This window comes from Mastacembelus armatus, chromosome 9 (assembly GCF_900324485.2).
Source record: "Mastacembelus armatus chromosome 9, fMasArm1.2, whole genome shotgun sequence".
Taxonomy (NCBI): Eukaryota; Metazoa; Chordata; class Actinopteri; order Synbranchiformes; family Mastacembelidae; genus Mastacembelus; species Mastacembelus armatus.
Genome location: NC_046641.1, coordinates 6,752,335 through 6,778,396, shown reverse-complemented (window position 1 = coordinate 6,778,396; position 26,062 = coordinate 6,752,335). Strand labels below are relative to the sequence as shown.

Genomic DNA, 26,062 nt, shown 5'->3' with positions numbered 1-26,062 from the left:
ATGGTATCTCTATTACATGATTTTGAACACAGTGTTGACATTTGTATTGGCTGGTTTGGCTTATGCTATTTGATGGACCCTTGTATGTACACCTGTGAATTTGAGGAAGGCATGGTTTTTGTTGTGTTTAGAACATGACCTATACTAATTAATATACATTTCTGTTCCTGTTTGCTCATGTAGAGTTTCTTGTGTTTATGGAGCGTGAACACAGCCAATTTGACCCACTGACCGCTACTTTTATCAAATAAAATAGCAGAAAAATAAGTATAGGCTAACTTAAGACATTAAGTAACAAGTTTACGAGGTGTCCCTGAAGGCGCCATCATCTCTGCGCATGCCCGCCTGGACATATGAATAAACAGCGGATGGTAGAAAGGTGAGGAAGACAATAACATCAGAGCTCAGTTTCTGGATACAAACAGCGTGTGTCAACACTAAAGTGACTTTCTAACTTCTTCCAGGTCCAGTAAAGCCACAGGAACTCGTTTTAGTCCTTGAACTAGCACCGTGGCTCGCTCAGACTTTGTTTACCAAACTGTTTTTTCATTCCTGCGCACGTTGTTTTAACTTTTTATGTCGACACAAACTTTTTAGTGTTGTCATCGATGTTTTCTTCTACCATAAAGCTTATAATGTGTGAAAACAGTATTAGTTATCAGTAAAATGGGATTTATCGGCTCCAGGGACGTGTCGTGGAAGTGTCTGTTTGTTTTAGTTGGAAAATCAACCTGCTGAAGCTTCACCGTGTTTATTTATATTTTCCATGGAGTCTGTTGGCAAGTTTGAGTTCAACAGGAAAGACCTGATTGGGCACGGCGCCTTTGCAGTTGTGTTTAAAGGCCGGCACAAGGAGGTAACTTTTACATGTGAATTTGTCTGGTGGATAATCCCAAGGCTGGTGTAATTATAGCCATCCTTTATGTATCAATCTATTTATTTATTTATTTGTTTGTTTATTTTTACTTTTCCAGAAGCGTGATTGGGAAGTAGCTATCAAGTGCATCAGCAAGAAAAACCTGGCCAAATCTCAATCTCTGCTTGGTAAAGAAATCAAAATATTAAAGGTACTATCAGGTTTTAATGTTGCCATGGATTTTGTGTCAGTTTTTCTCTGTACCTGGCTAAAAGATTTTCCCACCTCCTCTAGGAACTCAGACATGAGAATATTGTTAGACTACTTGACTATCAGGTAAAGACTGTTTCTGTTCTTTCACCTCTCTCCCCTCACACACATCTGCACTAACTAGCCTCAACACTGGACGTCATTTGCTCATGTGGTGCATGTATGGGTGTTGTAGTTTTTGATGGTGTTAGCAGGCCTCTGCGGCCTGAACAGTTGCTGTATAGTTAGTGTTTAATTGAAGGTTTGTTTAGAAGTTTTTCAAATAAATTATTCTGAAAGTGTCCAGACTGGGTATATAACTTATTTCTAGCAGCCGGAAGAATATCTTAGTGCTGAAAAGGATGTTTTATTTTTCTGTTCAGTGTTTTTGCTATAAATATCTTTAAACTTTAAAACAAGCCATACACAGGACGCTAAGCATTGGCTTTGATGTGAGTTTGCATGTGTGTGTGTGCTTTCCTCTTCTCACCTTACTGACACCTGCCAGACAGCCAGACAGGGTCAGCTTATCTCTATTTCTGACAGATGGCAGGGTGTAGCTAGTTAAACAATGGCTGTTAACATACAGTGTATCATGTCTCAGCAGACACACACCAGTGCTCAAGGCTAATAACTTTAGATTATGCCAGATAAGGCTGCAAGAGAGAGCCTTTTATTGACGTTATTGTGTTAATTAACTTGGCCTCTAAACAACATGGGCTCTTGGTTACCTGTTATAGTGATACATACTACAAAATAAAAGCCATGAAGTGCTAACTCTTCCTCCAATCCACAGAGCTTATTAGCTTTACCTTCACACTATAAAAAAGAAAACAACTTTCTTTCCCATCACAAATCAGGTGGAGCTGACACCTTAAACTTCTCACCCTCTCACTCCTCGCCATCTCACCTCATTGCTCTGTGACTTTTCAATGACCTTTCACTTACCCTTTGTCAGTATAATTCCCCATCTCTCTATGCATGATGTATTTATTATCATTCATCTAAACAGCTTGCGTCATACTCTTGGAATTAGTGTGCAGCAGTTCGAAGCTTCAGTAATTTAAGTTTCATCTGGTTTTATCCACAGGAAATTGGAGGATGTGTGTATCTTGTCATGGAGGTGAGTTCCATTAGAAATGACATGGATGCTCTGCTTTCATGTGGAAAACGCAAATCACATTAACTCATGAGGCAGCATTTTGAAAGCGTCTGATGAGATGTGTCCTTCTCTTCTTCACAGTACTGCAATGGAGGTGACTTGGCAGAGTACCTTCACAGTAAGTTTGCTATGTCACATGGGCCTTAATATAGCCCAAGACTCAGTAGTGTAAAGTTTTACCGTTTCACCTGTGGTGAAAGCGTAGTGGAGGAAATTGACATTCATGATTGCAGGAGAGGATCAGTCTCTCATGGTTTGTTACTTGTAAGCATGTTTGCAGGAGCTTGCTGGGCCATATGGGATTGTAAAAGGCTTGGCTCAGATTTTTTAGTGTTTCGGGGGAATAAATGGATTTTAGCAGAGCAGTACAACTCATGCGCACAAGTACTTAAAATTAAACTGGCCAATAATATCGTCCAGCTTTTATTTAGGATGTTGTTTCCACCCATATTTAGACCCTCATGGTTTAAAAAAAAAAACTTTTCTTGCTAGATCATTATACTAAAACATCCTCCACCTCAAGTTTCAGACCCTGTTTCAAAATATGATGCCCAGGCTGAGAGCATCGAGTTAATTTGGCCTTAGGCTAAATTTACCTTGTTAGTGTTGATGCTTCTATTTAATGTTGATGTGGAGCAATGGTCTAATTCTGCCACCATACCAGCTGTTATTTTGTAGACCCCGTCTCTGCCAAGGAGACAGATCCAGCTATTTGCAGCCAGTGACACTTGGCAAACTTCACAGAGCACTCACATGACCTCACTCATCTGTCACTCACTTATCCCCTGTCCTTCGGTGGAAAAACACTGCAATTAGAAATGCTTCAGGTAGTGGAAAGGAGAGGGGCAGTAGCATGTCAGATGTCCTTGACAGTAGTTTCCAAATGAACCCTCATCGTAAACAAAATTCTTTTCTTCGAAGTATGACGCTGATGGGATTTGACTTGTGCATTTCCCCCTTACATCATATCATATGAGGATGTGAGAAGATACAAAGCAAATCCAGTTTTTAGTAAGCACGAAAACATTGAGCTTTCATTATTGACATTTTTGTTATTCTTCCAGCTACTCTTTAGATTCCTTAAATGTCAGAAAATAATGAAAATCTATTACAATCTCCCAAACTTGTGTGTTTTAGAATTGTCATAATATCAACAGTTGATGTTTAAGTTATCAATTAATTACAGTTAATCAGTTTATCCACCCATATAACTAAAATAATGAGTCAATAAGTTAAAAAAAAAGTCAGTTGTTTTATTTAAGTCAATCTACCAATAACATGTTACAGCCTCTCAAATCGACCAACCATAAAAAATGAATTTTTTTGGTTGGTCAAATAAAATTTGAGTAGTTTCACTTTTTTACATTCAGCCGTAGCAGCTTGTGATGGGTCATTATTTTTTATATCCTTTTTAATAACAAATAATACAGTTAATAATTATATGTTCATTAATAAGTTGTGCAAGGTCAACATGAAGGGAATGAATGCTGACAGCTGTTTTACACATGCATCTACATACTATGCAAAGTTAGAAACATGTATACTGCCGTTCTGAGCCCCTCCTGTATCATTTTATGTATTTTGTTCCTCTGACCTACAGCCAAGGGAACGTTAAGCGAAGACACCATCCGCGTATTTGTGCAGCAGATCGCTCAGGCCATGAAGGTCCTGCAGAGCAAAGACATCCTTCACAGGGACCTCAAACCCCAGAACATCTTGCTGTGCCACCCAGAGGGGCGCAGGTCCAGTTCTGTCAATACCTGCATCAAGATAGGTAATGATTTCACACAGCATTATTATTAGAACACTGAATTTACAGGAACAATGTAAAGATGGGTTATAAATTATGTGTCAGTCATCTAAACAACTAAACACATATGTATGGACACAAACCCCACTGTACACCCTTCACCTCATTGTCTCTCACTTTCCAGCTGACTTTGGGTTTGCACGTCATCTCCAGACAAACACGATGGCAGCTACGTTGTGTGGCTCTCCCATGTACATGGTGAGTATTAGGTCTCTTACTCTGATTACCTATGGCAACTAGAGGTAATGTCACAGTGTCTTTAAGCTGAAAGCTGTGTTTGTCTGGACACAGGCACCTGAGGTCATCATGTCCCAGAACTATGATGCCAAAGCTGATCTGTGGAGCATAGGCACTATTGTGTACCAGTGTCTGACTGGAAAGGCACCGTTTCATGTGAGTGGCATTTAAAAGTAAACAAAAATGCACATACAAAAAACATTAACATCGCTAAGGTACCTTACATAATTACAGATAGTCCTGAAATGTTTTTGCTTTAGTGCCTAGAAAGGGGAGGCTGAAACTGAAAATGATACACCCCTTTCATAACACGGAGAAGCTGCATGATCAACAACCACCTGCTTGCTGGTGCTGGGTGACACTGTCCCTGATCTCCACTGTTATTAGTTGGAAGACCTTGAAATAGCTTGACTACTTAGTAGGAAAAAGCCTTGTTTACAGATGGGGAACATGCAGAAATGGCTGTGAGCCATTTCTCTCAGCCCTAAGTAAATAATGTTTCATAAGTCTTGGTATTTCTTTCTACTGTGTGCATGGCTGCCCAGTTGAAACTGTCAAACTGCTATCTGCAGATTGCCACAGCAGTGACTTGCGTATAGACACATGCTGCCATGTGATCCTTTTTATTCCCTTGTATAGTAAGGAACAAAGAGGAAACATTCTGTTTTTTGACCTTTTGTACCTATTGAGGTTATTTGTGTCACAGTTTCCTTGAATGCATTTTCCCTGAGAACGAGAGGGAAGATTGACTTCTATTTCTGCCAGTCAGGGCACTGAGTTGAGGAAGGTACAAGGTTCAGTATGAGGTTAGCTGCGGCTGCTGATGATGTTTGCTTAGCTGGCATGAGATCATCAGATATTCACATATTGTTTATGTTGGTGCATCATTTGTGATGACGTAAGCATATAAGTAGTCAAACAATCCACTATAATTTATTCAATGCTTGTTTGTAAGGGTTCATTCATTTGCATATGTTATTGGTCATTTTCAAGTGTAACTTATGTTTGATGTGTGTTTGTGTGTATAGGCCAGTACACCGCAGGAGCTCCGTCTGTTTTATGAAACCAACAGGACATTGTTACCCAGGTTTGTGCTCCTCTGAATAACCTCCCACCAAAGCACAGACATTTCACACACACAAAATTCACAGGAAGGTTACAGGAAGGAGGTGTAAATAGGTTTACACGGAAATCTGTCTTCTCTGCACTCGGTTTGCTGATTAATGACTGACATTAATCTGCACGTAAGCTTGTGTGTTGTGAATAATGATGCACATTGGTGGTTCATAAAAACACATGCAAGCGCACACAGACACATACTGATGTATAATTAGCAACTTTAGTAACTTTCCACACTGCCACTAAAAATAGTTCTAATGTGGAAGAAACTGATACAGACACCTGACGGGACCGATCATCTACATCAACATTCTCCATTGACCGTTCTTTCACTGCATTTGAAAATCTATCAAACGTACAATCCTAAATCTAGTGTTTATATTTCATTATATGAGATATAATGTGGAACTCTACATCTGTGACTTGATATCACTACAAACAAATGCATTTGCAGTCAATTCACTTGTCTCTTTAAAATCATTTTAAATGTTGCATCTGTCATTTGGAATTTGGGCCTGGAAAGCATTGGAAAGCATTGGAAAGCATTGCAGGCCTGTGGCCATGCTTATCTTTCTCCCAGTGATAAAGCCCAGTGATAAGACAGGCCCTGTTTGTGTGTGAGGAGGCATGGTTTGTTGTTTTCTTGTCATGCTATATATAACCTGCTCCAAGCTGCCAGCTAATAGCTTGCATGGCTATCATTTTCCCCACGACCTACATAACATTCATAAACCCACCCACACACACACACACACACCCTGAGCCTGAGATTGATGTGTCAACTACACATCAGACAAACTGTTTAAAGCTGACCCACCCAGTGCTTTTCCCCACTCATTTCTGTACATTTCTGACATACGTCATGGTTTCTCTCATACATCTTGTATACATTTGTTAATCTGCCTTTTGTTTTGGTTTTTATGATTTATTATGTTAGGAGTGTTGTCATTAAACAAAGTTTGTGTTTCTTAGCATCCCAAAGGAGACGTCTAGTAATCTAAGACACCTACTGTTGGGGCTGCTGCAAAAAAACCAAAAAGAAAGGATTAACTTTGGTAAAGCTCTGCCTTTTAAAATTCATTTACAATCTTTTTTCATAATTCAACTTTGATTTAAAAAATGTCTTACATTTCCTATCTGTAAATTTGCAGATGAGTTTTTCCATCATCCTTTCCTGGAGACAAGTTCCTCCACAAAGAAATGTATGTGCTCATTTTTTCTTTGAGACAGTACAGCTTAATATAACAAAGGTGTTGTAGCAGAAGTTCTAATACAAAGACATTGATTTTTTTTTTTTTTTTGTTGTTGTTGTTGACGACAGGTTCTCCAGCTCCTCTGCTGTCCTACCCTAGTTCAGGCTCAGGCAGTTCCTCTGGCAGCTCCTCTACATCCAACCTGGCCTTCCCTCAAGTATGTACAAGTGTTTATTTATAAAACAAAAATCCCTTGGTGATAGAAGTGACACTCACAGTATATTAATTCTTTGTAATTTCTCATAGTTCAGTTTCAAACAATCCTTCATGTCTATCTTAGCATTCCGATGGGGAGATGCACCAACTCCAGTCTAGAGTGCAGTACTCCCCTGCGCAGCACAGCCCTGGCTTCTTGCTCAAAGATACAGCCAATCAAGACAGTAGGAACACCTCATCTTACACAGAAGACTATGTCATGGTGCCTGCTCAGTTTCCCAGTAAGACCTTTGAGTCTCACTCTCACTCTATAAGTATCTGGATTTTAATTGTGCATGTTTCCTTCATACAAACCTTTTACTCTTCACTTGTTGAAGTCTGTTTACATTTTGCTGCTTTGCAGGTGAATACACACCTGAAGGAGATGTTGGGTCACCGATTGCAAGTTGCCTGATACACAGCGGGTGAGCTGCATATTGACAAGAGAATAAACTATGAATCCCAATATCGATCCTCAATAAATAAATAAAAGAAACTAGTTAATCTGTTCATTAATTTGGGGTGCATAATATATACTGTATATTTGACCTATATATGTAAGTTGTTTTTTTTTTAACATAAGGCAATAATTGCTGAACAGTATAGTTTTAATATATGAACTAATATTATAATGCCGGCTTAACTAAAGCTACTTTTTTTTTTTATGCTCTTCAGGAACTCTATAACAGGTCTTGGACCTGCAAGAAACACATGTCCTCCCTCTCCCCTGCTAGACTCTCCCTGCAAGCCTGTCAGGTAAGAGAAAGCCTGCCAAGTTTAGATTTTACTGGGTTTAAAGTGATATTATAAATAATGTCATCAGAAACATCCTACCTACCCTTTCCTCTGTGTCTAATTTGTTGGCTTTCACTTTCATCCATGCAGCAAGCCTGTTGCATTCATTGGCCACGATTGCAGCCATGCAGTGCCTATTCCTGTCCCAACGCAGATACAAAATTACCACCGTCTGGAACAGAAACTGCAACCTGTTGGCTTGCATGGCTCCACCAGGCATGTACAGCTGCTATGCAGCTGGTTTATCTCTGTAACCATCCCACCTTAGTATCTTGCTATTTTCTGTCTTTGTCAAACTGTGTCCTATGTATTTTAGGGCCACACTGTGCTGTGCTTGCAGCAGTGAAACCTCCCCACCATGTGGAGGCTGTGGAGTTCCAGGTCCAGGATTTGCTAAGTCCTCGAGGCCGGCAAGTGGAGGAGGCCAACCACAACAGTCCTTTCCACCAGGTTGGTATTTAAATCACTTTTAACTATCTAGGGAATGTTTATTATGCAGAGCACCAATACCATCACACTACTGCAGCTTAACACTACACAGAGCAATGACTTCTTGTTTGGTGTAAACAAAAATGCCAACATCTAAAATGTTCAGTCCTGCTTACCACATTGGACTTGTGTTGTTTTTGTCTACTTTTCTTTAGACCATTTTATAACACCCAGAGAACATGCCTTAGCTTGTCTGATTTATTTCATCATTATTCATATGTTTATTAAGAGCAGAAGTGTTTTGATGTAAAGAGAATTTAAATGTTTTTGCTAATGATTTGGTGTCTTTAAATGTCTGTGTTCTAGTGGGAACTAGCCCAAAAACCCCAGAGCAGAATTTCCCACTCAGCACAAGAACAGGACTGTTCACTGGCTGTCCTGACATTCAGGACAACCCCAGCCCCAAGGTCAGCTTCCGAAACATCTCTATTAGAGAAATAAATATTTTGTTATCTACACACTGATTTTTATTTCACAATGCACACTTTTTGTTCCACCTTTCTTCAGAACCACAAATCTGCAAAAAAGCAAAACTTTCTGTAAGGGCAACGAACTGACATAGAATAAATACAATAAGCTTACACAGTAGAGTCAAATCGTTTTGAAATCAAACATTACCTAAATGTACAATATACATGCTGGTGATTAAACTAAGTTTCAGAAGTTTTCTTTTTGTTTCCTTTTTTAATAGCGTGTCCAATCAAGAATGCCAAACCGAGTCAAGACAGCCCCAGACCTGCAATCCCTTGACCCATGTCCTACTTCCCAGACTAAACTGAGCAGGAAATCACCCAACAAAAAGGGTCCTTTTAAAAGGTGAGAAAAACACAACATTAATATGTCATTGGTATAATAAATAATGTTATTGTTTATACACTATAATCATGTAGAATCATAAGTCAGTGGAAAGAAATTTGTATGTTTTTGTCAACAAACCACATCTAATTGAGACTCATTAATATGAAAACCTGGAGATGTCACACAGTATTAAAGATATACAATCTGATAAATTATTAAAAGATCATAATGTTGTCTCTGGCTGTACTATCCAGATCTCTGAGCACAGGCAGGCTGTCTGACATGCTACTGAAAGCAGCCTTTGGGGCTCACCTTTGGGAAGATGGAAGTGATGAGAGCATCAGCAGTGAGAAAAGCATGGACACAACAGGTACCAGTGCTAAATAGTACAAACAGGACAGCAGCTGAATTGTGTTGATGTTGCTTGTTCTACTTTTGTTTTTAATCTACTTGTGGTTGTTAAAAGGTGGGTCAAATATAGTTGGGCTTCAACAAATACAGGACTTTTATGACACTCACCTTGGCATTTACTGGGCTTTGTTTCAAATGAGCAACGTTTTCCAAGGGATTCTTAACTTCCAAATGTTTTTCTGTTTGTCCCTACAGCTCCACCTGCTGGTTATTATAGAGGCTTTCAGCACTCAGATAGCCCACCTCCTGCAGTCTTCATTATGGGTTCTCCATCCAAAGGAAACTCTCCTCCTGATGCAGCTGTACCAAGGATGTTCTCAGGTAGGTGTTCTGACTACACTCAGTATTGACCTCACTTTGAGGGTGTTCATTTTTATTAACTATTAGTTTGTGTTGTAGGAGTTTGTAGTTTTTTTTTGTTTTTTTTTACGTAGCACATTCACCATTTTAGAGTTCCTTTAAACCACTTTAGAAACCTAAGGTAAGAGGTGTAGTTTTGTAAGAATAAAACATTATTATGGTTAATTTACACCCAAAGCTGTAATTAGTTACTCCTTTTCATTTTCTGACATTCATATTTCAACTTGCGTTATGTCTGTCTTTGTCTTAATGCAGGCTCCCCCAGCTACATTACCTCAGCCTGGCTCCTTAACAGTCTCCAGAGAGGAAGCCGTAGAAACAGTGAGACTGAAGTAATGGACCCCACTCCGTACAATCTGGTGTTTTACCCTCCAGAGCTCCCTGAAGATACACTGATGGAGGTACAGATAAATACTACGATGGTGTGTTAGGCAAATCCTGCAGATTGTTTTGAACCCGCAGGCACAATATATATTTGCAACTGAACATAAAATAGAATAATTCAGATTCCACATGAATAGTTTCAGCATTCGCAGTATTTTATTTGTTGTTTTTGCAGCAGGCTCATACAGATGCTCTGAATGACCTGCGTTTCACCTTGGCTTTTGTCCACTGTGTCATGGAATTGGCTTCTTCTAAGGACCCAGGGCTGGATACCATCGGCAGTCCTGATGTTTCCTTTCTAGAACAGAGCTTGGTGACAGATCAGATCAGCCTTCTGAGTCGAGAATGGAGGTGAAGTGCATGAAGCTTTTTGCATTTTCTGTATTTCATTTCAATTTATTATGTCGTCTTGTGAATGTTTTCTCAACATGTACTTCACAGATCTTCTTGGAAATGACTTGTTTTTCTAATGTGCATATTTCAGCTTTGCAGAACAGTTAGTGTTGTACATGAAGGCTGAAGAGTTTCTGTCATCAGCATTGCACATCGCTAAAGAGAATATCAAACAAGGGCAACTCCTTCCCTCTGCTGCAGTCAAACAAGGTGAGACAAGTGGCCTCTGGTTTCAAGCTTTCACTTTTTGTAGACTTGAAAGGCATCTCTTAAAATGTTTGTAGTCCTTAAAGAACAAGAGCTTTTGGGTGTTATAGTCTAAAAGCATAAAATTTCAGAAAACACGTTGACAGATCCAATAATTTCAGTTTAGCAGAGTTGCAATTGCTTTCCATGTTAAAGCTTGACGACAAAGGTCAGCTTATATTTATTATAATAATAAAATGTTCCGTGAATACTGTATTTCTTTTGTGCAGTGATCAGGAAGCTGAATGAATTGTACAAGAACTGCGTAATGTTCTGTCGCTCTCTCAACGACCGGCTGCAGACCTTCTTGCTTGACAAACAGAAGCTTATGGACCGCTTCAATGGACTTACAGCAGAGAAGCTAATCTACAACTACACTGTGCACATGGTGAGCTTACCTCACAGCAGGAGACTCTGATGTTCACTCCAGTATATCTACAGCATAGTGTTCCAGGGTACTAGAAATGTATCAAAATACCCTGCTGTTAAAATGGTACTATACCTCGTTTTATAAGTATCTGTACTTGAACAACAGTTTTATAAGAGTGTATCTCAAGTTATGTTGTGTGATAGTGGGCAGCGCTGTTTGTGTGCAGAGCTCTGCTTCCACTCCAGGCAGCTGTTTTGCATGGCTCCAACTACAAGTGCTCTTCCAAACTGTCTTCAGCTTGTAGACAAAGAAAACATGTCACAATATGATACATGACATTTGCTAATTCAGACAAGTGTGATTTATTTTTTCACAAGCAAAATTTTTTCACCAGCAGAGTTTGATGTGGAAACTAAGGGCAACTGTCTAATTTAACTTAATTTTTTTAGCTGTTAAATTACTTATGTGACTAACATAATTCACTCCTGATGTTTTGTGGCCTCTTTTCACATTCTCCATGGCATTAAAATTGTCAAAATATGTTTTCTTTATTTTGTGTTTATTAAATTAATTTCATTACTTTTGAGGCTTTAGTTTTGTTTTTTCCCGTGGTATTGTATCAAAGTCATAATTTTGTTATAGTGCCAACACTGATACAACACACACCTCTATTTTAGCCTTAATGTGTGTGTTCTTACTACTTTCAGGTACAGTCCGCTGCCTTAGATGAGATGTTCCACTATGGCACAGCATCAGTCCAGCGTTATCATAAAGCCCTTCTGTTGATGGAAGGTCTGTCCCGGATAATCACAGAGCAAAAGGACATTGAGAGCATAAATAAATGTAAGTAGCAGCACTATGACACACAAACCTCAACATAGTAGCTAAACATTTTTGAATCAGACCACATGTGATTGATGATCTTGCATTGGATTTTATTTCGATATCTCTGTTGTTCTCAGGTAAGCAGTGTATTGAGCGACGCCTATCTGTTCTGCAGTCTTAACGGTATCCATCAGTTTTACAACTACACCCATAGCAACTGTATTGTCTTGCTTCACCCATCTCCCCTCATTTTAGATGGATCCTCCTAGACTGTCAGTACACACAAGCACTTTGATTTTTCTTATAGAAAAATGACCACTGGAGCATCTGCTCATATACAATTGCCCAGTCTGTAATAGTCTTTACAAAAATGCACAGAAGAAAATGCAAGTTCTTTTTTGCACCTATTCTTGAAGACAGATTGTGTTATGATTGTTATAATTTCAGGTAAATTGTCAGTATTTGTTTTCTCTTCTTACAGACTGTGTACAGTATGTTAATGTATATTTCCTGTTTTGCATATTGAATAATCAGATTTATTAGTAGTTGATTTTAAATGTGCTGTACTTGAAACAAAGAATATTTAGTGTTTGTCTGTATTTGAAGCTTTTGTGTTATGTGTACAGCAAAAGATCACTGGCCAACAGGAGTCAGAATATTTTGGGTGAGATGACCAAATATTGTCAGCGTATAGCTAGTACCACTATAGTAAGAATGTTAAATGTATGCCTTCTTCTTTGTACATTTTTCATCACAGCGAAGTAAATAAATGTAACAAAAATACATTTTGATTTCATACATAACACAGTCACACAGATTAACATCACAGACTGCAATAAGTATGTTTTGACATTTAAATGAGAATGTAGTTTAACAGCAACAATGCCTGTCCCAGGGTGGTGAATTCAGTAATGAGGTACTTTGTCTATGTGTGTGCATTAGTTTTTTTGTTTTGTAGCTGTGCTTATTTTGCCTACAGAGGTGTACGTTTGAATTAATTTAAGATTATTAATTTCTGAATGAATTTGTGTATGATTTTTGACTGCTAGTGTTATAGTTTATTACAATTATATATTAAATATTTTTGTGAAAATGTTAGAATTCATCAAGTTGCCTTTTCTACTTTTATTCTATGACTGACAGTAAACATTGCCAAAATGAGATGTTACACACTGTGTGATTAAAAATAAATATTTATTGTAAAAAAACATTGCTTTTCTGTTTGTCTGAGTTGGTTTCAATTACCTAAATCATTTGCATTATTTGACTGCCAGTTAAAAGTTTTCACTTGAAGTTTTGTTTCTACAATTTCACCTTCTTGTAAATTCCAGGTTTAAAATAATATTACTAAACGAAATAATATTTTTATTCAAAATAATACAGTTCGGTTCATATTAACAGCGGGTTAACAGAGATGTTCTTACATAATTTTAGGACTTTTATTTATTTGTCGTCATCGTTTTATGATATTACCACTTCCTGGAGACAGAACCACATCCGGGTGAGACAAAAGGTTGCCGCGGTCGCCATATTGCTGAATGAACTTAGCTCCAAAACATTGACTAGCCGCTAGCAATATCGATATTTTATTTTTTTTCGCGTTATGATAGTTGTTACAATATATGATTCGTTGTAAATATGACTTAGAGTTTACCAAGCTACCGCAGACGCCACATTGCCTGTAAGTAAAACCGCTGAGGTGATAAAATGTGTTTGTTCATTGACAGTTGGCCTGCTAGCAAAAACAAGCTAATGTCGTTAGCATCGGCTAGAGCGAGGCTCGTTGTAATTGCTGAAATGGCTTAAACAGCAATATTGCAGAGGCTGCAGTTTAATATTTGTAATGTTCCTTTCATATACTAGTTACCTGGACTTAGTTATTTTGACAAGTTCAAGTGAGTCGTTATGTCTCAGTATAATGCTACTAGCTAGCGTTAGCTAACGGTACGCCCCAAAGTGGGAGCTAACGTTACCGCTAACGTCGTAACAAACAATGGGGTTTTCAGCCATACTGCGAAAATACTGCTTAATGTAATCAACTTGTGTTGTAAATGTGATACTGTTATATTTGCAGTATAATACGGTGTAAAAATATAGTCTACAGCAAATATGACAGTAATAAGCCATTAGTAACGGTACAGATCAGTCAATACTGTTTACACCATGTCTTTTTCATTACAGGACAAAATCTAATATTACGTGTACATGGTGTTCACATGCAGTGGCATGCAAATATAAAGATGGTTGTAAATTTTATTTATATATATATATATATATATATATATATATATATATATATATATATATATAATAATGGGTTGTGATTATATACGTGTTCAACCTTTTTTCTGGTACTCTATATATTTGTTATATATATATATATATATATACATATTATATATTTGTTTGTTAGCAAGCAGTCCTTTATATTTGTTTCCACTGAATTTCCCCTTGGGGATTAATAAAGTACTTCTTCTTCTATATATTTATCTATATATTAATATATATATACACATATATGTATATACCCGAATGCCACCTGTCAAGTATCCAGTGCACTGCCCAGCAGCAATCCTCTGTATTTCGTTTTGTGTGTAGAAATAAAACTTTAAAACATTTTATAGTTAGTTCTCAGCTAAATTAACTGGCAAACAATTTCATATTTTATGAAGCAAAACTTATTTACTGCACTACATGATGTGATAGATACATGATATTAAAGCAACACTTTTAGCTCACATCATCTTTTGAGAACCATATATAAATCTGCAGTTAATTAAATTGTTTAAAATATGGGACCAGTATTGATCTGTTGTTGTTGGTATTATGTGCTGTATGCCGCACTTACGTGACCTACCATATAAAGCCTTTTGGCCATTTTTAGGTCACATTCAGTAGTTCAATTTGACTTACTGCTGTTCTTTGTTGTGATCTTTCTGCAGACTGTTGTGTTTAGAAATTGTAACAGTGTCACGAAATGCACCATGGAAGTGGATCACAGAATATGCAACGACAGCTCCAGAGATCCAAGTCTGTCAGTGGGTCTGAAGCAGAGGAGCAGCAGCAGCAAGCTGCTATGGCAGTTACACAGCAGCAAGCTACAGTTAATCACCCTCAGTCTCCTGTGACCACATTTTCCTGTTCTGCCAGCTCTTCAGCCCCCCAGTCGCCCAATTATCAAATAATCATGAGTCGAAGCCCGAGCATGAACATCACTCTAACTACACTCCCCATTCAGAACCCAGCATCCCCTGGCTTCCAGCATACTACAACTCAGTGGAGATTTGAGCCTTACATTCAGGTAACCTCACCTCTTCCACAGCCCATACAGCCCCAAAGTCCAACCCAGCACAGCCCAGTCCCACTGCAAAGTGTTACAAGGCCAGGAGCACCTGCAACACCATTGAGTGTGTGTGGACAGAGTCCAGGATTTGTCGATGCTAATATGATGCGAATAGGTGGTCAACCAGGACTGGCCCAGATTGCCACAACAACACCTAACCAAGTACAACTGGCCTCTCCCGGAACACCAGGTGCTGTGAGGGAACGTCGGCCCTCTCAGACTGGAGGCACCATCCACCACCTTGGACCTCAGAGTCCTGTGGCCACAGGTGCTACTCTCTCCACTCTGAGCAGCCCTGGTCACATCTCTACTTCAAACCTACCTCCTCAGATCAGCAGTATCATTCAAGGACAGCTGGGACGCCCTGTGATGTTTGAGAAGACAGCACAGGCAGTTGTAGGACCCACTTCCTCAGCATCATTCAGCATACCATCCTCCATTCCACCATCCAGCCCATCCCTCACAAGTTCCACCCAAGGGATCCCTGGCAATCCTCTTGTACCCACCAGCATTTCTGTGGGCACCATGAAGAAGCCAGTTCCCAAAAAATTAGAGGAAATTGCTCCTTCTACTCCAGAGATTGCCCAGTTGAGAAAACAGTGCTTGGAGCACCACACTAAGAAGATGGAGAGCCTGAAGGAAGTGTTCAAAGAATACCTGATAGAGCTTTTCTTTCTGCAGCACCTCCAAGGGAACATGATGGACTATCTGGCTTTTAAGAAGAAGCCCTGTGTTCCATTATATACATATTTGAGACAGAATGACTTGGATCTTGAAGATGAAGAGGAAGAAGAGGAGCAGTCTGAGGTCATTAATGATGAGGTAAATTGATTTGCGTTTGGTGTAGTATCCAAATTAATTTTAAAATTAGAACTATGTAGCTGAGTACTGCATTTCAAATCTGTCTTTTTCAGGTAAAAGTTGTTACTGGGAAGGATGGCCAAGCAGTGACACCAGTTGCCATAGCAACTCAGCTTCCTCCTAATGTTTCTGCGGCTTTCTCTTCCCAGCAGCAGTTTCAGGTAATAGAGGCAACACTTGTTTTAACCATATATTACACTGAAAGTATAGCATCTTATGTTGTTTTGAGACTCATTCAAGGTGAAACCCCTTACTAATCAGTTGTTTTTACAGAGTCATCAAGGTGCTGCTGCTGGCACCATTACAAACCCAGGAGACATGGATGCCTTTAAAAGGCAGCAGGCTATGGTGCAAGCAGGTAGGGCAAGGATCGTAGACTCTTGTCTCTTTTATGTTGCTTTGTTTCCTCCCCGTTTGCTTTGTTTTCTGTTTGTTTTCTTTTCTCCCTCTAATTGCTTCTGCTTTTAGATATTTGGCATCCTCTACTAGCGCTCTGTGTTGAAGTCTTAAACCAAGGAAGGAGAGGTGACCTGTGAGGTCTTCAGAAGGTCATTCCTCTGTGCCGAGTGCTTTGCTTTGCGTTATGAGGGATGTGTGTGTTTTAAATCCCAGATCAGGCTAAGAGGTCCCGGATTGACGTTGGTCGCCATGGGCTGATTTTCCAGCATCCTGGTGTAGCTCCTTTAGGATCATCTGGCGTTCCACTCCAGCAGCTTATGCCAACTGCGCAAGGTAGGAGTGCTACTACCAGGACGTTCTATGTTCTGTTCGATGCTGCTGGACGTATCCCCTTCCTCAAACTATGGATATTATAAAGAGTCAAGTCACAACATTCATCTTCTACAAACAAACTCCAGGCAGCATCAACAAACAGATCTTGATCCATCTGCTGGATTTCTCAGCAATCCAAAGGAAGTTCAGGCTTAGCTGTACCAGCATCAGCTCTCTCTGTCAGGATAAATGGGGAAGAAGACAAACCAAGTCTGAAGAAGAGTAGCCACTCAATGGGAAGATGCCATGTCTTATGATTTTCCTTTTTTGTTTTAACTATTGATCACCCGTCGTTATCCATCTCTTCTTTTCTGAAGTTTGTCCCTGTTGGTCGTGTTTATTTGGACAGACCTCTCCGTGCTGATGGATTTTCATCTGATTTGGAGGTGGACCACAGAAAGTGGGAATTCCATGTGAATACATTCACTTTCAAATGAATTTTGCTTGTTTTCCCATTTTATAAATCCATGTGTCATGCTTTCTTTGGTTTCCCATTGTCATTCCTTCAGTCTTCCCTGTCCGATTGTCCGTCCTCGCATCATCAGCGAATCACAATCATGAATCTTTATACGTTACTTTTTCAAGTGTCTTTATTTGCTTCATGTTCACATTTATTTGAATTTCTTCCATGTTATTTCATGGCATTTTATTCTGACTTGGCTCCTTTCCCTCAGTCTAAGTTGGAGGAGGGTCTTTTGGAGGAGTTGTGTTCATGGCACAGGTTTTTGCGATTGTGATGGTGTGGGTGTCAGGGCCAGGTGTTGATGGCGTCTAGGCAAGGTGGTGTGACGTGCAGGGAGGTAAGGCAGGTGCTGCTTTAGTGTGCACAGCTCCGCTCAGGCCTGCTGTCTGCAAGACCCCATGTGTGTCCTTTGGCTCATCTCTGTGCTTGGTCGCTATGTGAGGCATCCAGATGCCTTGTTTATTGCTAGAATAACATTGCTTCATGCATGCCAAACATATGGTGTTTTTGTGAGTGTGTCTGCTCCGTATTTTTATTTCCCCTTTCTTCTCCCTGTCTCTTTATTTTCAGAAGTTCCTTTTTCATTTTCCTTTGTAACATTTCTATTTTTTACTCTCTAAAAAGCTTTCTTATTGCATGTACAATTTTTAATGTTTTTAACCATATTCTCTCAACATTTGAAATGCAATGTTTTGGTTTTGCATTAATCAAAGTAGTATTTTATTTGAGAGACATGTAGAATCTCACATTGATTTCATTTCTTCTGTAATCATTTTGCTCTATGAGTTTCATTAGTTTCTGCTCTGATCATCAGGAAGTAGTATACTACTGTTGATTCATACAATACATCTAGTTCATTAAGGCAAGGTTCTGAGGAGCTCTAATAGCTGAAGCTCAAACAGTCATTTCATATTTAACAATACCATTTTACTATCTTCTTGTTACTTTCAAAAGATATAAACTGGGGTCTCTCAAATATGTATTAAGAAAAGCCACTAAACACTTAGTGGCATTTGTTACTGTTTTATTCTAGCATGAGCACAAAAGCTATTTAAAAAACACTTCAGGTGACTAAATTGACAACTTGAGTTTATTTTTACTGTCATTCTTTGTGTTACTTTCTGTACCACTCCTTTCTGTGTCCTATAATTTGATTACTGTGTATACAGGCGGGATGCCGCCTACTCCTCAAGCGGCCCAGATTGCAGGACAGAAGCAGAACCAACAGCAGTACGACCCATCCAAAGGACCTCCAGTGCAGAATGCAGCCAGTCTACACACCCCTCCCCCACAGCTGCCTGGCAGGTTGCCCCAGGGTGTTCCCCCTATGGCAAGCCTGCCTATGACACTCTCTCAGCAGGCTCAGTTAGTGGAGAATACAGCTCAGCATAGTGGTCAGCTCCAGGCACAGGTGAAGGTGCAGGCAGGTGGGCCTGTGCTAGCTACAGTGAACCCCCACACACAGCTCCAGGCCCAGCTGCAGCAGCAGATGCAGCCAGGTATTCATCTTCAGCTGCAGCCCCAGCAGCAGCAATCCCAGGCCATACTACAGTCAGGACAAGCGGTCAGTTTATGTGAAACTATGAAAAATACAATTTTTAAAAAATCTTTCTAACTAAGTAGTGATAATACAGATTGTCCTATAAAGAATGTGTTTTTCTCCCTTCTACATAGACGGTTGCACTTGCTCGCCCAGGCACAGAGTCAAATCAGCCAGTTCAGAGGATTATGACAAATTCGGTATCAATGACATCTGTGACTCCTGCTCCACTCTCTGCTCCCAACTCTGTTACAACACCCCATACTGCAAGTCCTCTCCGTCCTCTTGCCTCTAATATCAACCCAAGCTCCCAGTCCAAACTGTCTGGAGCCAATGGCATATCCACAGTCAAAATGAGTGGCTTTGGTCAAACAGCGACCATGCAGTCCTCACAGGAGGCCTCTCAAGATAAACAAGTTGAGCAGGCCAAACTGGTAAGTTATTTTATTTTTTATTAATGAAAGCAACATTGTATATCTTGAGTTTTGTAGCCTGGATCGTATTTCATGAATAAAAGTGTACATGTCAAAAAATCTGCAAGTATTTGCAAAAATCTATAAACGTTCTCACACCTAATTTTAATTCCCTCATAGTTATGGCATTTCATAAATGTGAATAATCACTTTACTGACACTGTCCAATAATGTCTGTTTTGTGGACATTCAGTTTTTTCCCTGTGTTTAGATACGGTTTTAAATTTGGTATTCTGTCTATCATGATTCATCTCTAATTAGAGCAACTGCAACACGGACCAGGACTTTTACCAGAAATTAAAATTTTGGTGTCACAGCCTCTTTCTATTTTTCAGGAAAGTCAAGTACATCAGCGCATCTCTGAGCTAAGGAAGGAGGGCCAGTGGTCAGCCAGTAGGCTCCCTAAGCTTATGGAAGCCTCACGTCCAAAGTCCCACTGGGACTACCTTCTGGAGGAGATGCAGTGGATGGCAGCTGACTTTGCCCAGGAGAGGAGATGGAAGGAGGCCGCTGCTAAGAAGGTATGAATTTAAGTTCCATCACAAATTTTTTTTTTTTTTTTTGGGACACACGATTGGCATGCAACGCACATTCTGTGTTTCTTTTTTTTACCTTTCTACCTTTCCTGCTTCAGTCACCAGACTGTAGCCAGGAAGCATAGGGGAGACTTTGAAGTTATCTTCACTTCGGAGTTTAAACCCCTCACCCTCATGCGCACAACATACACAGGCTGTGCACAGACCTTTTCTCACAGGAGCTTTGTCACTCTTTTTAACATTATGTTATACAGATTGATGTTATGTTTGGGAAATCAATGCAGGTTATTCTGAGTAGTATTTGTCATTGTTTTGGATTGTTGCAATAATAAACATACATTTTCATAAAGTAAGCATATTTTAACAGATTATACAAATGTGTGATTAATTTGCCAAGAATGTTGAGTTAACAAGGAATGATTAATTGCGATAAAATATATTCATTAATTGACAGCAGTTACTGATAATGTTCGTAAAAGCCAGAAATTCTTGTTAGGGCTGCTCGATTATGGAAAAATAATCATATTTATAATCACGATTATTTTACATGATTACTCATTGACTTTGGAAATATGTTGCATTTATTGACAAAACAATAAATTCTCCTTAAAACAAGTTATATAAAATATATTCAAATATATAAATAGTGATGCCAACACCACCCCGTAGCAGTCTTGCGCAAAATATGTTTTCGATCCACGTCCGCTTTGAATCCACTGTTCCCAAACAACAGAATTTCTTTTTCTTTCTTTCTTTCTTTCTTTCTTTCTTTCTTTCTTTCTTTCTTTCTTTCTTTCCTTCTTTCCTTTCCTTTTCTTTTCTTTTCTTTTCTTTTCTTTCATTCTTTCTTTCTTTCTTTCTTTCTTTCTTTCTTTCTTTCTTTCTTTCTTTCTTTCCTTCCTTCCTTCCTTCCTTCCTTCCTTCCTTCCTTCCTTCCTTCCTTCCTTCCTTCCTTCCTTCCTACATATGCGACTTGTTTCGCCAACAGTATAGACTGATAGAGTTTGGGCTTCTGGAGGGGCGAAAGTGCACATGCACGTCATTGAGACCCACGTAACACAGGCCAAAATAACTTGAAAAACAGAATAATCTTTTTTTTTTTTCTCAATTACATAGTTTTTGTGATCGTTGAGACCCGAAATCACAATCAAAATTCAATTAATTGCACAGCCCTAATTCTTGTCTCCACTACAGCTTGTTCGCACATGTGCCCGTTACCATCAAGAGCAGAAGAAGCAAGAAGAGAGGTCAAAGAAAGAAAGAGAGTTTCATCTTCGTCACATTGCAAGCACTATCGCCCGAGAGGTGGAATTCTTCTGGTCAAACATTGAACAGGTATATCAATGTATTTATTTTAAGTTATGAAATTGTGGTATAGCAATTAAAATTCAGAAGTGGTGACATCAATTTACTAATCTAAATGTTTTTTTTTTTTTTGTTTTTTTTTCCCTTTCTTTCAGGTTGTGGAAATTAAACTCCAATTTGAAATTTATGAGAAGAGGCTCAAAGCACTCAGCTTACAAAAAACCCCATCTAAAGGTATTCTCACTGAGCAACTAATTAATAATACATTATTATTATTATGAGCTTTTACTTTTCAGTCCATTGGTTCTGCATCAAAGTTAAACTGTCCTGTACTAACTCGTGTGTAACTACCAGATTTCTGAACTTAAGTTACTTGTGTTATAGTACCTGGGCAGCCAACAGAGGAGAAAGCTAATAAAGAGGTGGGTGCTTTGCTAACTAATGACTGACAATGCGAAAGCAGAAATTTCTTGTTATATATATATATATATATATTTTTAAGTTTAACTTTACTTTTTGTAGGAGTTGGCCACTTCAAGTAGAAAGAGAAAATCAAGTTCACCTTTGGTTGATGAAGATGGTATGTGTCTATTCATATGGCAAAAAAGAGCATGGTTGTTTAGAGTCTGTACGGTTCTGTTTATTCTGCAGAATTATTTGTAACTGTCCATTGACTGTCCTGTCTTGTAGTCCCAGATGAAGAAAGCACCATAGAGGAACAGGAGGGTATGGAGGGGGAAACTGACCACAAAGCAGAATTGGTTGACCTTGCTAAAGATGGTACTTAATTACCTCACTTAGTTGTTTGTCTATAGAAAGTGACAACTGTCTTAATGTAACATTGTGTTGTAATGTGACTGGGGACTGTTAACAAACCAACCAGATACTGCTGTTGCTCACAGTGGTAAAATAATTCATTACAAGTTTGTAAATATTTTTACAATATAAATTTTTTATTTTCTATACAGGTTTTAGAATAGCCTGTTTGTCTCTGTATTGTTTGCTCAAATATGTCTGTATTTGTATTTTAGCTGAGATACCTCTGGATGCTTTAGTGAAGCAGTATGCTGGTGCCTATGTTGACGGCTTTGAGTGGCCCCAGCCTTGTCCTGATAGCGATGAGGATGACGTGGAGGACACTGAAGGTGCTTTTATAATTTAAAAAAATGAAATCATCATGTTTGGCCTCGTATGTGTTTCAGGTAATTATTATGAATGATGTGGCTCTAAAATAGTTGATATTTTCCAGAAACAGAGTGTCCTGCAAGCAGTCCACCTGAAGCAGTTTTGATCGATTCCCTGCTCAGTGTGGACCAGTACCGTGGTGCTGACAAAGCTACTTCCTCGGACTCTGATGGGAAGCCTGCCAGAGACATAGCAGAAGTGGCTGCTGCCACAGAGCTGATCCTTCCCAAGGGTAGCTTCAGAACCACTTCCTCAGTAAGTCACACTCTTAAACTCACACACATAAAAGAAAAAGATGCCTTTTATTATTTCCTAACTGATCTTTTATTATACTAGGCCCGCAGCGCAGCTCCTTTTCTACTGCATGGGTCACTACGAGAGTATCAGCAAATTGGCGTGGACTGGCTGGCAAACCTTTACAAGAAACACCTAAATGGTATCCTAGCTGATGAGACAGGTCTTGGCAAAACCATACAAACAGTGGCATACATGGCTCACTTAGCTGGCCAGGAGGGTATGTATCTGTTTAAAGACGTTTAGATTATTTTGTGTTTTTTTGTTTGTTTGTTTGTTTTTGTTTTTTGAATGAATGAACATCCTAAATACTTTATCTGCTTTTATCCACAGGCATCTGGGGTCCACACCTTATAGTAGTAAGGACATGCAAGTTACTAAGTTGGGAGGTGGAATTCAAACGTTGGTGTCCTGGTCTGAAGATCCTCCTTTACCTTGGGAACAGAAGGCAGCGTCGATCAAAGAGAATGGTAGTTTTGGAAATATTGAAACAACACATATTGAGATTATTGATATAGGCAGGCTTTTTTTAAATAACATATCTGTTCACTGATCTGCAGTGGTGGGGGGAAGCCAACAACTTCCATGTATGCTTGACATCCTACAAGCTGCTGATGAAAGACCAGATCCATTTTTTGAAGAGAAGGTGGAGGCACCTGATCCTGGATGAGGTGCAGCTCATCAAAAACATGACTGAGAAACACTGGGAAACCATCTTTGCTCTCACAAGGTGAACTGGTGATAAATATATTCAACCATAAATATATTTAAGTTAGTGAGAATATTAATATTCTCACAGAATGCACAGTTCAGTTAACTGAGTGACTGAGATATCTGTCTGCATATTCCAGTGAGCAGAGGATTCTTCTTATCAACACTCCCCTACAAAATACTCTAAAGGAGCTGTGGACCATGATCCACTTCCTTTTGCCAGGAATTACTAGGCCCTACTCTGACTTCCCTGTCAAGGCAGGCACAGACCAGAATCAGGACTACTGTCACAAACTAGTCATTCGCCTGCACAGGGTGGGTACAGTTCCTGCAAATTATTCTGTTTGTTAAGCTATGTCACATTAATATTTGGAATCATGATTTATTAGCTTCTCATGCAATCATAAAATGTAAATTGCATATGAAGTCCTCTCTTTTTTTTTTTTTTTTTTTTTTTTTGTAGATGATCCAGCCTTTCATTCTGAGGCGTTCCAAAAGGGACGTGGAGAAACAGCTGCCCAAGAAGTATGAGCACATCCTGAAGTGCCGTCTCTCCAGCAGGCAGAAGAGCCTTTACGAGGATATCCTCACTCAATCAGGGTAAAAAAAGTTATCAAGCCACAGTGGTTATACAGGGCAAAGTCTTTATTATGTGAAGCTGTACATATTTTGTCTTATTGGTTGCTGCTTTTGTTCTAACGCTCTTTCATTATTGTGTTTTCTGTCTCTGGGTGCTCCCCTAGATCTCAGGAGGCATTGAAGACGGGTCATTTTGTCAGCGTGCTTCAGGTCCTGATGCAGTTACAGCGAGTGTGTAATCACCCTGAGCTGGTGGCACCCAGGGAGATGAGCAGCTCCTACTTCTGCTCCTCTCTGCAGTACAATGTCCCCTCACTGGTGCTGGGAGCTATTCAGAAGGACACAAGCAGGGTATACACTCATATCCACTGAAATGCTTGCTAGCCCTGCTTAATTAAAGAAACCCCAAAATGATTTATAATCTAACTGGCAAATGCCCTGCTAAAAGAATTAATTAGTTAATTAACAGAAAAATAATACAGCACCATTTTGATAAGTAAATAATTTGTCAATATACAAATACAAAGGATTTGGATGCTGCTGAAAAGTCAGGGTTTTCTTGCCTTGCTTTGTTTCATGAAATATGAAATGAGGTATTCATAGTCAATCTGCATTAATCCACTTCTACTGTTGTCTTTTATCTCATTACCTTTCCAGATTGTGAACATATCAATATTCGATCTGATCAATAATGAGAACAGACTGACTCGGTATCAGACTGAAGAGGTGGTACCTAAGCTGAGGGTCACTCGACAGCTTATAGAGGAGATCTACAATGCTCCAGATCCACCACCACGTCCCAAACCATGCCCTATAAAACCCATGAGGTCAGCAGTAAAATCTAATAATATAGCAGCGTTGATTCCTGGACAATTTCAAATTAATATGGTACAAATTAATAAATAAAGGGTACAAAATGACCTTTTTTTTTATTGGTTAGATTGTTCCAGCCAGTGCAGTATGGGACTAAGCCAGAAGGTCGCCTGGCTGCCATGACAACTGCAGCAGGCCAGCGTCCTCCAACAAGTTCTCCTTTGACTGGCACGTCTGCTTCTGCCACCAGCCAGTCAGCACAGAGCAGGGGCAAGTCCCCTGTCACCACTGCAACTTCTATAGCCTCTGCTCAAGGTAGGACCATTTCAGCTTCAGCAGTGCTCAGGAGAGGACAGGAAATTTTGTCTTCACAGTGAATGGTGTCACCTAATATCAGGCTTTAAAACATCAATCTGAAACACCTGTAGCCGTTTTGTTGGTGCCTTCACATTTTTGTCATATGCTAGTTTCTGATGAGTGCTTTATACACTGATTCTGTTTTGAAATGAAATAAACCTAATGTGCAGTCATGCTTTAAAAAATCATTCCCTCTGTGCTCATCCAGTTTAATATGGTGGCTTTAAAAAGTATTCAGACCCCGTTACTTTTTGCACATTTTATTGTATTGTATATTTTATTTCTGATCAATAGTCTACACTTAATAACCCATAAAGACAAAGTGAAATTATGGTTTTAGAATTTTATGAAAATCATAAACTTAACTCTTTGGCCCTTAATTCATTATGATATGATTTTTCAGTACTTTGTCACTGTCCCTATGGGAACAGTTAAAGCATTTGGCCTTTTTAGATGAGTCTCTGCCCATGTGGATTTGGGCAGTTTATGACATCTTTCATGGCAGATTCTCTTAAACTGGCATTTCAAGGCCTCACACAGATGTTCTGTGGTGTTCAAGTGGCCTTTGACCTGGCCACACAAGGACTTGTCCTGAAGCCTCTACAGTGTTGTCTTGACTGTACAATTTAGGTGATGGTGAAAGGTGAACCTGTCTTAGTATCAGTTTTAGACATTAACATGTGTTAATTGTGGTATCTGATATATACTGCTAGTCAGTTGTGCTGTGTTGTGGGAAAATCGTAGATTTGCTATTTATAATAAAGTGTGCAAAAAGTGAAGAGGTCTGACCATTTTCTGAAGACACTGTTGTTCCCATAATGTTTTTAAACATTTAAACAGAACATTTTAAAAAGATGTACAGTGTTTAAATGTCAGGTC

The 26,062-nt window shown here is 39.2% G+C and overlaps 2 protein-coding genes across 10 annotated transcripts in view; both read left to right on the top strand.

The window, feature by feature from the left end:
• Positions 1–348: 348 nt before the first annotated feature.
• Positions 349–12,993, top strand: ulk1a (unc-51 like autophagy activating kinase 1a). Of its 4 annotated transcripts, none has more exons than XM_026322692.1 (27): positions 349–856; positions 975–1,067; positions 1,151–1,192; positions 2,196–2,228; positions 2,349–2,385; positions 3,868–4,041; positions 4,202–4,275; positions 4,369–4,470; positions 5,343–5,401; positions 6,406–6,488; positions 6,585–6,635; positions 6,755–6,843; positions 6,967–7,123; positions 7,246–7,306; positions 7,557–7,637; positions 7,767–7,892; positions 7,993–8,126; positions 8,472–8,572; positions 8,857–8,981; positions 9,218–9,333; positions 9,570–9,695; positions 9,990–10,135; positions 10,375–10,469; positions 10,603–10,721; positions 10,988–11,145; positions 11,835–11,970; positions 12,090–12,993. In XM_026322692.1, exons 1-27 carry the CDS (start codon positions 767–769, stop codon positions 12,131–12,133), a joined length of 2,652 nt encoding a protein of 883 aa, XP_026178477.1. In that variant the 5' UTR covers positions 349–766; the 3' UTR covers positions 12,134–12,993. The 4 variants fall into 4 exon arrangements, with proteins under 4 accessions (XP_026178477.1, XP_026178476.1, XP_026178475.1 ...); XM_026322691.1 differs by having other exon boundaries at positions 10,297–10,469; XM_026322690.1 differs by having other exon boundaries at positions 10,294–10,469.
• Positions 12,994–13,465: 472 nt separating this feature from the next.
• Positions 13,466–26,062, top strand: part of ep400 (E1A binding protein p400) — a 28,094-nt gene continuing 15,497 nt past the window's right edge. For all 6 annotated transcript variants that reach the window (XM_026320798.1, XM_026320795.1, XM_026320796.1 and 3 more), the window contains exons 1-22: positions 13,466–13,633; positions 14,895–16,117; positions 16,210–16,317; positions 16,430–16,514; positions 18,560–18,954; positions 19,065–19,364; positions 19,739–19,924; positions 21,134–21,274; positions 21,400–21,478; positions 21,629–21,666; positions 21,767–21,824; positions 21,935–22,024; positions 22,276–22,389; positions 22,494–22,684; positions 22,766–22,943; positions 23,057–23,193; positions 23,284–23,453; positions 23,575–23,749; positions 23,898–24,034; positions 24,178–24,364; positions 24,671–24,840; positions 24,954–25,141. In XM_026320798.1, coding sequence (XP_026176583.1) covers positions 14,930–16,117; positions 16,210–16,317; positions 16,430–16,514; positions 18,560–18,954; positions 19,065–19,364; positions 19,739–19,924; positions 21,134–21,274; positions 21,400–21,478; positions 21,629–21,666; positions 21,767–21,824; positions 21,935–22,024; positions 22,276–22,389; positions 22,494–22,684; positions 22,766–22,943; positions 23,057–23,193; positions 23,284–23,453; positions 23,575–23,749; positions 23,898–24,034; positions 24,178–24,364; positions 24,671–24,840; positions 24,954–25,141 — 4,315 coding nt within the window. In that variant the 5' untranslated portion in view covers positions 13,466–13,633; positions 14,895–14,929. The remainder of the gene's footprint in view (positions 13,634–14,894; positions 16,118–16,209; positions 16,318–16,429; positions 16,515–18,559; positions 18,955–19,064; positions 19,365–19,738; positions 19,925–21,133; positions 21,275–21,399; positions 21,479–21,628; positions 21,667–21,766; positions 21,825–21,934; positions 22,025–22,275; positions 22,390–22,493; positions 22,685–22,765; positions 22,944–23,056; positions 23,194–23,283; positions 23,454–23,574; positions 23,750–23,897; positions 24,035–24,177; positions 24,365–24,670; positions 24,841–24,953; positions 25,142–26,062) is intronic.